This window comes from Pteropus vampyrus, unplaced genomic scaffold (assembly GCF_000151845.1).
Source record: "Pteropus vampyrus isolate Shadow unplaced genomic scaffold, Pvam_2.0 Scaffold181, whole genome shotgun sequence".
Classification (NCBI taxonomy): Eukaryota; Metazoa; Chordata; class Mammalia; order Chiroptera; family Pteropodidae; genus Pteropus; species Pteropus vampyrus.
Genome location: NW_011888962.1, coordinates 3,269,577 through 3,283,243, shown reverse-complemented (window position 1 = coordinate 3,283,243; position 13,667 = coordinate 3,269,577). Strand labels below are relative to the sequence as shown.

At 37.8% G+C, this 13,667-nt stretch overlaps 1 protein-coding gene across 1 annotated transcript in view; it reads right to left on the bottom strand.

The window, feature by feature from the left end:
- The window catches only part of ANKRD55 (ankyrin repeat domain 55), a 90,808-nt gene extending 81,852 nt beyond the window's left edge, over window positions 1–8,956 (bottom strand). The window contains exons 1-2 of the mRNA XM_011371049.1: window positions 8,838–8,956; window positions 8,451–8,541 (exon numbers count right to left, since the gene is read on the bottom strand). Of these exons, the coding sequence (XP_011369351.1) occupies window positions 8,451–8,508 (58 nt within the window). The 5' untranslated portion in view covers window positions 8,509–8,541; window positions 8,838–8,956. The remainder of the gene's footprint in view (window positions 1–8,450; window positions 8,542–8,837) is intronic.
- Window positions 8,957–13,667: the final 4,711 nt, after the last annotated feature.

Genomic DNA, 13,667 nt, shown 5'->3' with positions numbered 1-13,667 from the left:
GGGGGGGTACTAGGCTGTGAATTCATTACAAAGAGGGAGACAGCTTGAGGGGTGGATGATCTTCTTGACCTGGAAAGACTGGTCATCCATATGACCTCAGGTAAGTCATTTATAAGTATCACTAGCACTTGCTAAGTGATTACTCTGGGCTCCGCATGGTTGCAGGTGCTTTGCATGTATTCATTAATTCAGTCTTTACAAACAATCCTTTGTAGTGGCAGCATCTTATTTTATAAGCTGGGAAAGTGAGATATACAGGTGTTTAACAGCTGGGTCACACATAAGTGGCAGCACTGGGACTTCAACTGTGCCGTTTGGCTCCAGTGGCCATTAACAGTTCACTACACCATACTACCACTGATCCCTCTGTGTTACAGTTTTCACATATAAAAAGTGAGAGAGTTGGATTACACATTCACTGAGGTTTCTTCCAATTCTGCCAGTAGTACTGTTCTAAGGCAAAACACCTCCAGGATCGGTCCTTAAATTGGTTTCTGATGTGACACCTGAAACCAGACTCATACAAGCCCATTTTGACTTCTGTCTCTGTTCAGGGGCCCATGCTGAGTCAGCCAGGTTGTGGCCAAAACTCTAGGATACTATTTTTGAATAGCACTAAGTAACCAGAAAGATAAGTGTCCATTCGGATGAATTTCAGGTGTCCCTCTCAAGGTTCTTAAAAATAAATTTTTTTTTTAAAACACCAGACTGTGTTCTGATTTATTGTGGTGAGTTAGAGAGCAAATAAATTATTTCAAGTTTACCCATGATCAAAGCATAGAATGTCAAAGTTAAACTAATTCTTTTCCTTTTTTATCAGCTGCTGTTTATGTTTACAGGGTTGGGGCTCTTTGCACTGTCTCTTGGAAAAACATCAATCTGTTGCTGCACGGAACAAATGGACAGAACAGGAAAATGATAAAGCATCTGCCTTCAGAAGTTTCTGTGATGGAACCCAAGTCCTGGCTTTGCAAATCTCCAGCTCTCGTCACATCAATTCCACAGGTCACTTTCCAGTGTAATCCTACCCTTTTAACCTCTCCCTCCTCCTCCTCAGATCCTGATGCCGTTTTCCCCTCCAGAGAATGGCTACCATGGAGATTGGATCTGCCCCTACCCTAGCAGAGGTCAATTGTCACTGAGCTGAGCCCTCTGGCCAGAGCTCATTGTGAATGAAAGCACAGCCCAGGGGAGCTGGCCCAGCCTGAGTAAATATAGCCACCATTGCTTTTCTTTTCCTTCTCATGCCAGGGGGCACGATGGGGTTATTGGGGTGGGCTATCAGAATCCAGAAAGTATAAGTTGGTGGCAAAGGGGAATGTGAGCAGTGCTCAGGGGTCAGAAGCAAGAGTTAAAATGGCAGCTTTGCTCCTTGACCTGTATAGCCTTGGGCAAGTCGTATAAGCTCAGACGAAGTGGAAATCAAATGTATCTCATAGGTTGCATTGAGGATCAAGTGAGATAATGGAAATGAAGAGTTTAGCACAGTGTCTGGCACCTAGGCTGCTTAATAAACCAGACTTATTGCTCTTCTGATTATTGATGCTGGTTAATATTCTTGGCTTGAACACTCTATTTCTTTTAGGAAGCTACTCCGCAGCCCTGGTGTGGAAGGTGAGTTGCTGTGGGTCCATCTTGGCAGCTGAGAGGCTAGGCACAGGCTGAGTGGGGCTAAGAGGCTCTGAGGAATAGAGCCTTTTGCTAGTTAAGAGAATACATAACGCTTTCTATACTGAAATCATTTTAGTATCGTTTGAATATTTTGAAGAAGGTGGTATTAATTTTACAGTATTTTAAAAACTCTGTAAGAACTGGTCAATATCTAATAGTGTTAACCTCACATTACCATTTAAAAGGATTTAAACAATACTATACTAACCTGAGATGGATGCACCACCTGTGTGGTATCCTGGCTGGGAATGTATAATCTAAATCTAATCATGAGGAAGCATTAGATAAACTTGAAAGGAGGAACTCAGTATTAAAAAAAAAGAGTATAATTTTCAAAAGTGTCAGTGTCATAAAAGACAAAGAAAGTGTGGAAATGTCCTAGAGTTAAAGGAGACATGATGATGAAATATAATACCTAATCCTAGACTAGATTCTATACTGGGGGAAAAATGCTATAAAAGACATTTATTGGGTCAATAGACAAAATTGGAATGCAGACAGATTAAAGTACACACACACACACACACACACACACACACACACACACACACACAGGAGCAGAAAAAAGAGAAGTACACAGAAAAAAAAAGAAAGAACAAACAAAGCAAATATGGGGTAAAATGTTAATGCTAGGTGAATCTAGGTAAAAGATATACAAGTATTTTTTTATACACTTCTTACATTTCTTTAAGTTTTAAGTACTTTTCAAATAAAAAGTTAAAAAATAATTAGAGTACTATTAAATATTATGTATGTATATTTTAAAATTCTGAAGACACATTTAGAAATGGAGATATTTCTCTCGTAGACTGAAACATCTTTCCTTTGCTTCCTCCTCCAGTATACACAATAAAATAAGATTAGCCTCATCCTGGTGCAAGTGCTATGTTCAAGTTTTACAAAAGAAAACTGAGGTCCCTTACTAAGCACACAAGCCTATTTACAAGTTTGAAGTTAATATTAGGGTAAAACCACCATGATTTTAAGAGGTAAATCAGAAAATCTGAGATATAGCTTATTTATGATACGAGTAAATTCTCAGAATCAGCAAACATTTTAGATTGAATGATTGACAGGCTTCTTGAGAGTTACAAGTGTGCTAAACGTGTTACTCCTGGTTGGCGAGGTCTTTCTTCAAGACGGTGTCTAGCTCATCATACCCAGCCTTGGACCTTAGTGCATCCAGACTCTTACTTTCTCACTTTGTCCCATATTTGGGGATGAGTGAGATGTTTGTTTCATACTTGCTTGGTAATATAAACAGCTGCAAATTTAGTGGCTTTTATTTAAAAATACCTTGGCATCCAAAAAAGATTGCATCAAAGAGAAAATCCATAGATATCAATTATCCAACATAGTTGCTTAATAATTGTTAAACAAATGTGGAGTTTATGAACAGAGATGATAGGAAAAACTCAGTGTGGTTATCCAGCTGACTTTTGGACAAGAGGCTGAGTTAAGGGTTTGCCTTCTGAAGTTGATCTGGCTACATTGTGGGACATCAGGGTAAAATTCTGGGTTAATTCTGGAGATCTGGCCCTTATTTCCTCTGGATACCACACCTAGATCCTCCTTCTTAAGATGCATACTTTGGCAAGACTGGATAAGATCAGTCTGGGGCTTAACTCTAGCTAGGCCTGCCAGAGGGGCCAGGACTGGACTAGTCTGTCACAGCTTTTCCCAGGAGTTGATTGATTGGAGGGAGATTCCTGTGTGCTGGAAAGAGAGAACAAAGGAGGCAGAAAAAGGGGAGGGGTTGGCATCCAGCAACATGTTTGCCTAGGCTTAGCCTGGAGTAGGCAAGAACAGTGGAAAAAGACTTCTTCTCCCATCTCTCTTTTCCCTTCTGCTACTCATTCTTGACCAAGAGAGGGAGAAGGCTGAGCATTTTCCCTCAAGCAACAGATAATCTGCTTCTAAACTTGTGGACTGGTCATTTGTCAGCTAATCTTCCTCTATCTGGACCATTGATCTGAAAATCAATCACAGAATTCTCCTCAGTGTTCCTGGGTTTTATTCCCAGGAAGGTCTGTGAACCTAAAATAATTCACTGAGCCCAAATCATCTCCTCTTTCCTTTTTCATTTTCTTGCCTTTTCTCTGCTCTCTTCCCAAACCCCTTTCAAAATCTGCTTATTTTTCCTTTGGAGGTGTCTGGTTGGCACACCAGAATTTTGCTTTTCCAGCAAAGTACAAATCTGTGTACTTTAAGTTCTACTTGGTTAGCATTCCCATTTTAGATGAAAAGTTGGAAATTAAAACCAACACATCAACCCTGCTAAGTCCACAACACAATGGGGTAACAGCCTACTAATGAAAATATATCCTTCATTAATTTGAATTTTTATTGATGTCTTATTTCTTCACTAAAATTTATGGTTGATCAAGAAAGAGTACTGTAGTAGGGAGAATACAGGTTTTGAAGTCAAGCAGGTTTAGGCTTGAATCTCAGGTTTGCCATTTAGTCTTGCAGTAACCTTGGGTAGTCACAAACTTTTTGAATTTCCTTATTGGTCAAAGGGAGGAATAATAGTGGGGCTGATGTGAGGATTAAATGAGTTAGTCTATGTACAGTCCCTGGCACAAAGCTTGGCTCTGCTTAGTGCTTAATAAACATTAGGTCTTACCATGATGTAATCTATGCAAAGTGCCTGCACAGAGTCTGCACTAAATAGATGTCATTTCCACTCCAGGTCCCAAATGCCAAATTTCCTTCCAGCTTTAATGAAAATGGATTTTTACCAAAACCAAGTCATAAGGCTACATATTTTCTGAGAAGGGACTTGAGATTTGACCTCTTTTCATGCCATGTAGTGGGCTAAACAGTGGCCCTGAAGATATATCCATGCCCTAATCCCCAGAACCTGTGAATGTTACTTTATATAGCAAAAGAGTGAATATCACCTTATATGTCAAAAGATGTGATTAGGTTAAGGATCTTGAGAATAGTAGTTTATCCTGGATTATTTGGGTGGGCCCTAAATGTAATCACATATCATTCTAAGAGAGAGCAGAGAGAGTTTTGAGAGACAGAAGAGAGAGGCACACAGAGAAGGCCATGTGAAGACAGAGACAAGACTGGGGTGATGAGGCCACAAACAGCCAGAAGCTGGAAGAGGCAAGGAAGGCTTCTTCCCCAGAGCCTGCAGAAGCAGTGCACCCACTGCTGACATCTTGATTTCATACTTCTGGCCTCCAGACCTATGAGATAATACATGTCTGTTGTTTTAAGCCACCCAGCTTGTGGTAATTTGTTACGGCATCTAGGACAGCAATGCTCTGCATTAATCTGGGTTGGAGGGCTGAGCCCTTCCTCTTATTCCCTCAACAACTCTGCCAGAGAAAAATCTGTGAGAGTGAGCCACAGGTACCTGCAAATACACTGTCCAGCAAGCACATTTCTCACGGAACCTGGGCCAGGCCAGGGGTGAATGAAGCCCTTTGGATCACACTTCTCACTCCCATTTTCTCTCTGAGGCCTGGGGTTCCTTCTCAGGCACAGCAAAGCTTGTCCTTCCACAATTGGAGACAAAGCTTAAAGTGCAAATATCTCCAGTTACATAATATCTCAGCTTCAGGAGGAACCTCGGAGTTCTGTAGTAAACAGTTTTACTACAGGTCCTTTCCTGTGTGTGGGCTTTGAGAGGGAAGAAAGCCAGGAAGAGCACGTGGGACCAGAAGAGATGTTGCTATGGTGAAAGCAAAAAGCACCATGCAGGAGTGGAAATCTCTCACAATTTTGCAAAGTAAGTCAGAGATGGGGCCCTAATCCCCTTGGCCAGTCAGAAAACCTAATCTTTAAGCCTCCCAGCAACACTGTGACTATATAATATTATCCACATTTTACAAATGAGGAGATCAATCAGTTTGTCCAAGTTCATGCAACTGGGAAGAGGACAGACAGGAAGGACTTGAGCAAATGGCCATCTATTCCCAAGCCCCTGGCATAGAGATGTCTCGTTACCGCTACTAAACAGAAATATAGAAAAATGCAACTGGATTTGCAGAGGAATTTAGGCTTAGCAGATCCACCTTGTCCGAGCCCTGAAGGTCATTATGTATCATATTTTTCAAGTGCACAACGCTAACCATTCTCTGGGCAACCATGAGCCAAATCTGCCTGAATCCTATGCCCATCCCAGAGCAGCTGTTAGAGCCAGAAATCACCCATAAAAGGAAGCACCCTGTAGTTCTATTGTCTAGATAGAGAACTCCTGAGTCTCAGCCCCCATCCCTTACTAATTAGCTGTGTTATTATTATTTAAAAAAGGCCCACCTTCTAACCTTTCCGTGCTTTACTTTTCCTATGTGAGATGTTAGTGGGGTGGATTGGATGAGTGGTTCTCAATCTTTGCTGTGCATTAGAACTTCCTGAGGAGTTTTTGTCAGCCCATTACCTACACCAATTAAATGGAAATCTCGAGAGTGAGATTCAGGCATCAGCGTTTTCAGAAACTGTCCAGGTGATTCTGATGTGTGGCCAAGTTTAAGAATCAGTGGATTACATGACTTTTAATGTCTTTCCAGATGTAATGTCTTTAGTCAATGTCTACATGAAGAGCAGTGGATACTAGAGTTTCGATTCCCCAGATATTCAGAATTCACACTAAAAAAAGCCCCACACTCAACTTTTCAAAAGAAAACCACTTCGTCATGGTTTGACCAACAATATGGTATTTTAAATCTGTATAATGGTCTAAACCTATCATGGTCTTTCATACTTTTAAGAAGATGGAAGGATTAATGAGATAATAGAGCTATTCAGATATCATTTAGTTAATAATTATTCTAGGGGTTGCTCTAAATGGTACCCTGGAATTCAAAAAATATTAATATAATCTAGTTAACTGGCATTAACTAAGCCCTCATTTGTCCTGAGGACAACTAAATTCAAGCTGGAGATAGAGAGGTGAATAGTCTTTTGTACTTCAGGAACTCATGGTCCAGGGTGGTAATATTTATCACGGCAATAATAATAACATAAGCAGCCACAATTTGAAAGTACATTGCACATCAGGCACTGCGACAGGTGCTTTTTAATATTATTTTAGATTCTCACAACAACCCTGCTGGATAAGCATCATTTCTTTCATTTTATTGCTGAAGAAATTAGAGCTCAGAGAGGTTAGGTAAATTGCCAAAGGTCACACAGCTAAGAGTTAGTTCATCTGCCATTCCAACTTATATGGCTCATGCTATTGCCACCACTTTTTGAAAGAAAAGATTGAGAAATAGAGGCAGAGATGGCAGGCAAAGGGTTAACTTACTTGGGAGAGAACCTAGAGTGGAAGAATTGCTGTGAATTGCTCACTTGAGAGATACTCTAAGAAAATAAATATTGTATATTAACTTTTTAACTATGTTTGGGCTCAGTCTTGTTAGGAGTTACACACAGAATCGCTTAATTCATTATGAAGGGCTAGTTCTCTGCAGTCAGTTCTAGCTCATTCAAATTACTCATAAAATAAACCAATTGTGTTCCTCTTTGGATTGCATAGCTCAACAACATCATTTTTTAAGCTGCTATGAGGCCTTTGGATCCAAGCATATTTTCACTTTCGCGGATTGCCATCAGTGATACAAAATGTACAAAAGGGAGAGGATAATGGTGGGCATAGCTGTAACAATCACATTCTCTACGGTGTCCGTACCCAAACGCAGTGTGAACCAGCACATTCTGAAGGTACACACACGCACTATTCAAAATGAGTTAAGACCTGGAGATCAAACCATATGTAATATACACATACATATGGTTACTCAAAAATCTAAATAAAAATCTATTAATTGAGAAAATACTGAGCTAAAATAATTCACTCATGAAACTAGACATAGCTTAAAGGGAAGTAAACATGCTATGATCTAGAGTAAGAAAAGGAAAAAAGAAAGAAGCAGTGAATTTTCTTAATGAGGCTTTCATAAACCACCATTTTTATGTTTTAGCCAAAACAAGCAAATGACCAAAGGACCTTGAAATATTCTTAGAATATACTGAAGAATATTCAGAGATTGCAGAAAGTGGTTTAGATATCAGATATTTAAAAATATATGCTAAAAATATTTATTACACTTACAGAATGAGAATTTCCTGTACATATGTGGAAAAAATGCATAATTACACATAGGTATTGTGTATATGTATATATACACTCTTCATATGCAGAATGTACACACATAGACTTCATGGCTGAATACGTTTTTATGAGTCAATTTCACAACAATCCTTTCATACGGAAAATTACCTCTACTCTGAAAATTATGAGAAAGATGTATGCTGTCATTGCAAATAATAAATAGTGATAAGTCATTACACAACCTCAGATGAGATAATAGATCAACTACAGTGCAAATCTGGGCAACATCTATTTGTGAAAGAAATCAAGAGATGTTATGAAACTAGTAATAAAATATTGGGTTAACAGATTGAAAAGAGATACATAATTTGTTTCTTTTTATTTTACTTACTCTAATATATTTTCAGAGATTTGAAAACAAAACAAATGAGAATGAAGATGATACTATCTGAAATAGCTGGTATGCTTGAAACCTAATTTTTTAAAATTTGTAGGCAAGAGCACTTTAACAAGACAAACAGATCACAAGCTTATTTAGAACAGGTTTGTTTTCTATGTGAAATCCTCTTTCCACAACACACACACACACACACACACACACACACACACACACACACACCCTTCCTCTCCCCTTACAACTGCAAATCACTACTGTTGGAATAAAGATGCAAAAAAGCCAAAGGATATGTTAAAGCAGCAGTTTTACCTTTTTGCTGATCAAACACAGATGGAGTGCTGAAATCCATGGTTGCCTGTCGCATCATTTACCATCAGAATGGCAAAAAGCATCCAGGTCTCTAGAGAGGAGAAAACAGCATCTCACACGTTACAGTCAACACAACAGTCAGATACAGCATCACTTGCCAAGACCTCTGTTTGGGAATTAAATGTGCATTAGAGCTGCAGCTTGTTGTCGAGGCAAATGATAGAAATAGGTAAATGTTTTTCCTACAATACCCGCCAGGAAAAGAGTTACTTCTCACAGCCTCATTCGTCAGCTATATTTGTGTGAAGTATTACATACCCTCCACTCCCGACCAAATATACAAAAAAACTCAGATCCTGAAAAACAGTATTCTTGAGGGTCGCCTGCCTTAAATCTGGGCCATGAAAACTCTAGAGGTCACAGAGCTTCAGCAGCTGGAATGTTGCTTTAAATCAACAGAAATCTCAATGGGTGAGTGAGGATTCACAGGGCCAGACAGAGCATGTGCAGAGCTGCCAATGCAGTTAGGATTCAGCTGTGTTCTTGGTGGAGCGCGAACTGCATTTGGGTCATGTGAGCAGAGAGTGCCACCTCAATGGAATAGGATGTAAATATCGTAGCAGGAGGTTGCTAGCCATGTGCCGTATTGGCTTTCACAGCTCATCTTCAGTCTCCCTTCAGTTCCATTCTCCAAATGACAGGGAGAATGGGAGGAAAGGAAGTGGCATTAGAAATGTTATATTTCAAGTCTCAGATATCCATGATGATAAAATTAAAACAGGCTGCAATCACAAGTGTGTTTAGTGCAGTATTATATTTGGTAGCAAAAACCTGAAAATCACCAGAATGTACATCATTTGAGGAGCAGTTGGATAAATGGTAGTAAATTCATACTCTAGATTAAAAAATCTGATGTAAAACTGTATATATTTGTCTGGAGAGATGTCTCCAATTTACTGTTAAATAAAAAAATACAAATTACGTATTTTTACTTTTATATATAAAATAAATTATACAGAAAAATTATATTTATATATAATTATATTTACATTCTATATACATAAAATATATAAAATAAGTTTATATATAAAATAATTTTTATATATAAAAATTACATTTTTATAAAACTAGCAACCACTTAATATATATGTAAATATGTTTACATATGTTCATAGGCACACCAAGGAAGATATAGAAAGATACACACCAAACTGTTAATATTGGTTACCTCAGGATTGCAATTAAAGTAGGAGATTTCTAACTTGTTTTCTTTTCCACCTCTGTATTTTTAGGCTTATTATAACAGCTGTCTATTATTTTATACTTATAATTAAAATCTAGTAAATTCAAACCAAACTAACAAAGCTCTACGTTCAAGATACAATCAGATTTTTGAGTAAGTCAAACAGCCATATAACAGATGCTCTAATAAATGCTGTTGATAATGGTAATAACTGTTTCCTTTTTTAACTTAATTAGTTAAATTAGTTAAATTAGTGTGAATGTGGAAATGAAAGTAGAAACTATTTTTCTTCATATATGACTACATTTGTTTTGATATGAACTGATGTAATTTATAAATTGTGTTCTTTGATACACAAGCTTCTTGCCTCTCCTATCTTTTCAATGCTCCATCATTTATTTTCCATCAACACATTGTCCAGCCTCAGTTTCCTGTGACAAATGTGTAATCATTTAACTTCCCCATATCAACCCCTTCCCACAATGTGTACTAGGTTCTTTTTATATAAAACGCAGGCAGAACCTACTTCTTATAAATTGTTTCCTAAAATGTACTCCATAGGTAAATCTCTTAAATTTCCCAATGCCAGTGTTTTGCATTAACCATGAAAGCCAAACTGAGGGGGCTGAGAGTGAATTGGGGAAGAAAATAACTTACTTCTAGCAGATATGCAGCTAAGGAGGGGTGGCTCAAACTCATCCAACTGACAGGGGTAAAGGAATTTTAGTCACTTGGTCCTAAATAATATAAAAATAAAGGATTTAGATTGACTTACTTTTCGTTCGTTTGTTCATTAATTCATCAATTGCTATGGAAGGATTATTATGCTCCATTCATTTCTACAGGCACTGGTGGTGCAGCCATGGGCAAGACATGAAAAGTTCTCCACACTCAATGAACCTAAACACTTGGATGAACTTCTGCTTCTGGCTATACTGGAGTAATAGGGACTGGATTTATCCTTCTGTTTAAACAACTAGAAAATTGGGCAAAATATCTGAAGCAAGGGTTTTTACACAGCAAGCAGTGTAGTGTAGGTCAGCGATCCCTGGGAGGAGAGAAACAAATGAGCTGAGCCTGATGAGTGGCTAGCTGAGCACCTGGGGAGAGTTTCCAGGCTGAAGCCCAGGGAGGGTGTAGTGCATTCAGTGGTGGTTCCTGGAAAAGATGTGCCCACATCATAATCCTCAGAACCTGTAAATATGACCTTATTTGGAAAAGGGGTCTTTACATATGTAAATAAATTAAGGATCTTGAGTTGAAATCAACCTGGATTATCTGAGTGGATCTTAAATCCAAGGACAAATGTTCTTATAAGAGATATACAAGAAGGGCAGGCCATGTGACCAGAGATTGTAGTAGTGCAGCCACAAGCCAAGGTACACATGTAGTCACTAGAAGCTGGAAGAGGCAAGGAACAACTTGTTCCCTAGAGCCTTGGGAGGGAGTACAGCACTGTTGACACTTTGATTTTGAAGTTCTGGTCTCTAGAACTGTGAGAGAATAAATTTTCGTGTGTTCAGCAACCAAATTTGTACTAATTTGTTACAGCAGCCTCAAGTAACTAATTAGAGGAGAAACTCTCAAATTAATGCAAAATCTCTGTAATTGTTACATTTCTGTGTCCATTTATATCATTACCAAAAATCGAATTAAAATAGACAATTTCATGTTTGTAAAAGGGGTGTTTGGGGCTCATTTGGAAGAAAAGCAATCAAATAGAGTAGAAGGAACATGAACTTAAGTTTTTGTTGTTGTTAGCTTTGTGATTTGGGCAAGTTACATACCTTTTTGAAACTCGGTCTTACTCTGTGGCATGGGAATCTTACCCCTTGACTTCTTATGAGAGCTCTTGTTGTTCAGCCCACTTCTTGGGCTGAAAACAAGATACTTTTTCTATACAACCAAAGCCAAGTGTAAGATAACATTTGGTTGTTTCTTCAAGAGCATTTTGAATAAGGCCTTAATCTATACACATTCACACACTTGTTCACAATATTGGGTGCCTGTGGTTCATTAACTCTTATCTATAGCGCAGGAGGGGAAAGGAGGAGAAGGTCTGTGTGACTGCAAAACTCAGCTCTTGGCTTCCTCTTCAGCTCATCTCTCACCGCCCTTCCCCCATTCTCATATTCAGCCATTACTGGTCTCCTTTCTGTTCTTTGAACATCCCATGCCCTTTCCCAATCGTCCAAAATTTGCCCTATTCTGTCCCTCCATTTGAAATGGCCTCTCCCCAGTTCAAATGCCACCATTTCAGAGAGGTTTTTCTCTCTGGTAAGGGAATGAAAATACAATGAGAATACTCTGACAGAGAGAGAGGACCTTCGTCCATGTTATGACGTCTGGCTAGCTCAGTGCTTCTCAGACTATCTATGGCAAAGAACCAGGTTTTTAAATTTCCAAAACATCAGGGACCAATCCATTAATAAAATCTGATAAAAATTAATAATAGAAAAATTAAAAGAAAAAATAAGGTTTAAAGAATGCAAACCCCAATTTTTGTTAGATTCAGCAGACATAAAGTTATATGTCAATAGATGTAATCAAAACATATAATAAAAAAGAATTATAAAAAATGTACACATTGTTCATAAAAATTCATTTAGGCATTAGTAGGCTGTGCTATCTAATATGGTAGCCACTAGCCACAGATAGCTATTTTTAATTAAAATTAAATAAAATTAAAAATTCATTTTCTCAATTACAGTAGGCACTATAACTGTATTTTGTCATATTTTAAAACATTTGTTCTTTGGGAGATGCTGGCAAAAAAATGAAAAGACAAATCAGAAAAAGAGAAAATTTTGTAAACATATCAATAAAGGACTTATATACAGAATACACAATAATTCTCAAAACTTAGTAATAAAAAAGACAAGCTTCTCAATAAATTTAAGAAGATTAAAATCATATCAACCATATTCTCTAATTACAATGGTATGAAACTAGAAATCAACTACAAGAAAAAAATAGGAAAACACACAAACACATGGAGGCTAAATAACATGCTACTAAACAATGAATGGGTAAACAATGAGATCAAGGAAGAAATCAAAAAGTACCTAGAGACAAATGGCAATGAAAACACAACGACTCAAAATCTATGGGACACAGTGAAAGCAGTCCTACGAGGGAAATTCATAGCAATACAGGCCTACCTCAAGATACAAGAAAAAGCGCAAATAAACAATCTATCCTTACACTTAAAAGAACTAGAAAAAGAACAGCAAACAAAGCCCAAAGTGAGTAGAAGGAAGAAAATAATAAAGATCAGAGTAGAAATAAACGAAATAGGGTTTAGAAAAACAATACAAAAAAAGATTAATGAAACCAAGAGCTGGTTCTTTGAAAGGATAAACGAAATGGACAAACCCTTAACCAGACTCATCAAGGAAAAAAGAGAGAAGACTCGAATAAATAAAATCAGAAATGACAGAGGAGAAATAACTATGGACTCCACAGAAATACAAAGGATCATAAGAAAATACTACGAGGAATTATATGACAACAAACTGGACAATGTGGAAAAAATGGATACATTCCTAGAAACATACACTCTCTCAAGATCTAGTTAAGAAGAAACAGAAAATCTGAACCAACTGATTACCACCAATGAAATCGAATCAGTAATCAAAAACCTCCCCCAAAACAAAAGTCCTGGATCAGATGGCTTCATAGGTGAATATTCATACCAAACATTCAAAGAAAAATTAACACCTATCTTCTCAAACTATTCCAAAAAATTCAAGAATAGGGATGGCAGCCTAACTCCTTTTATGAGGCTACCATTACCTTCTAAAACCAGACAAAGACATTACAAAAAATGAAAACTATAGGCCAATATCTCTTATGAACATCGATGCAAAAATCCTCAACAAAATATTAGCAAACTGAATTCAGCAATACATTAAAAAGATCATACACTGAGAGTTTAGAGAAACATGGTAGAGTGAGAGACGTCCCCACATCAC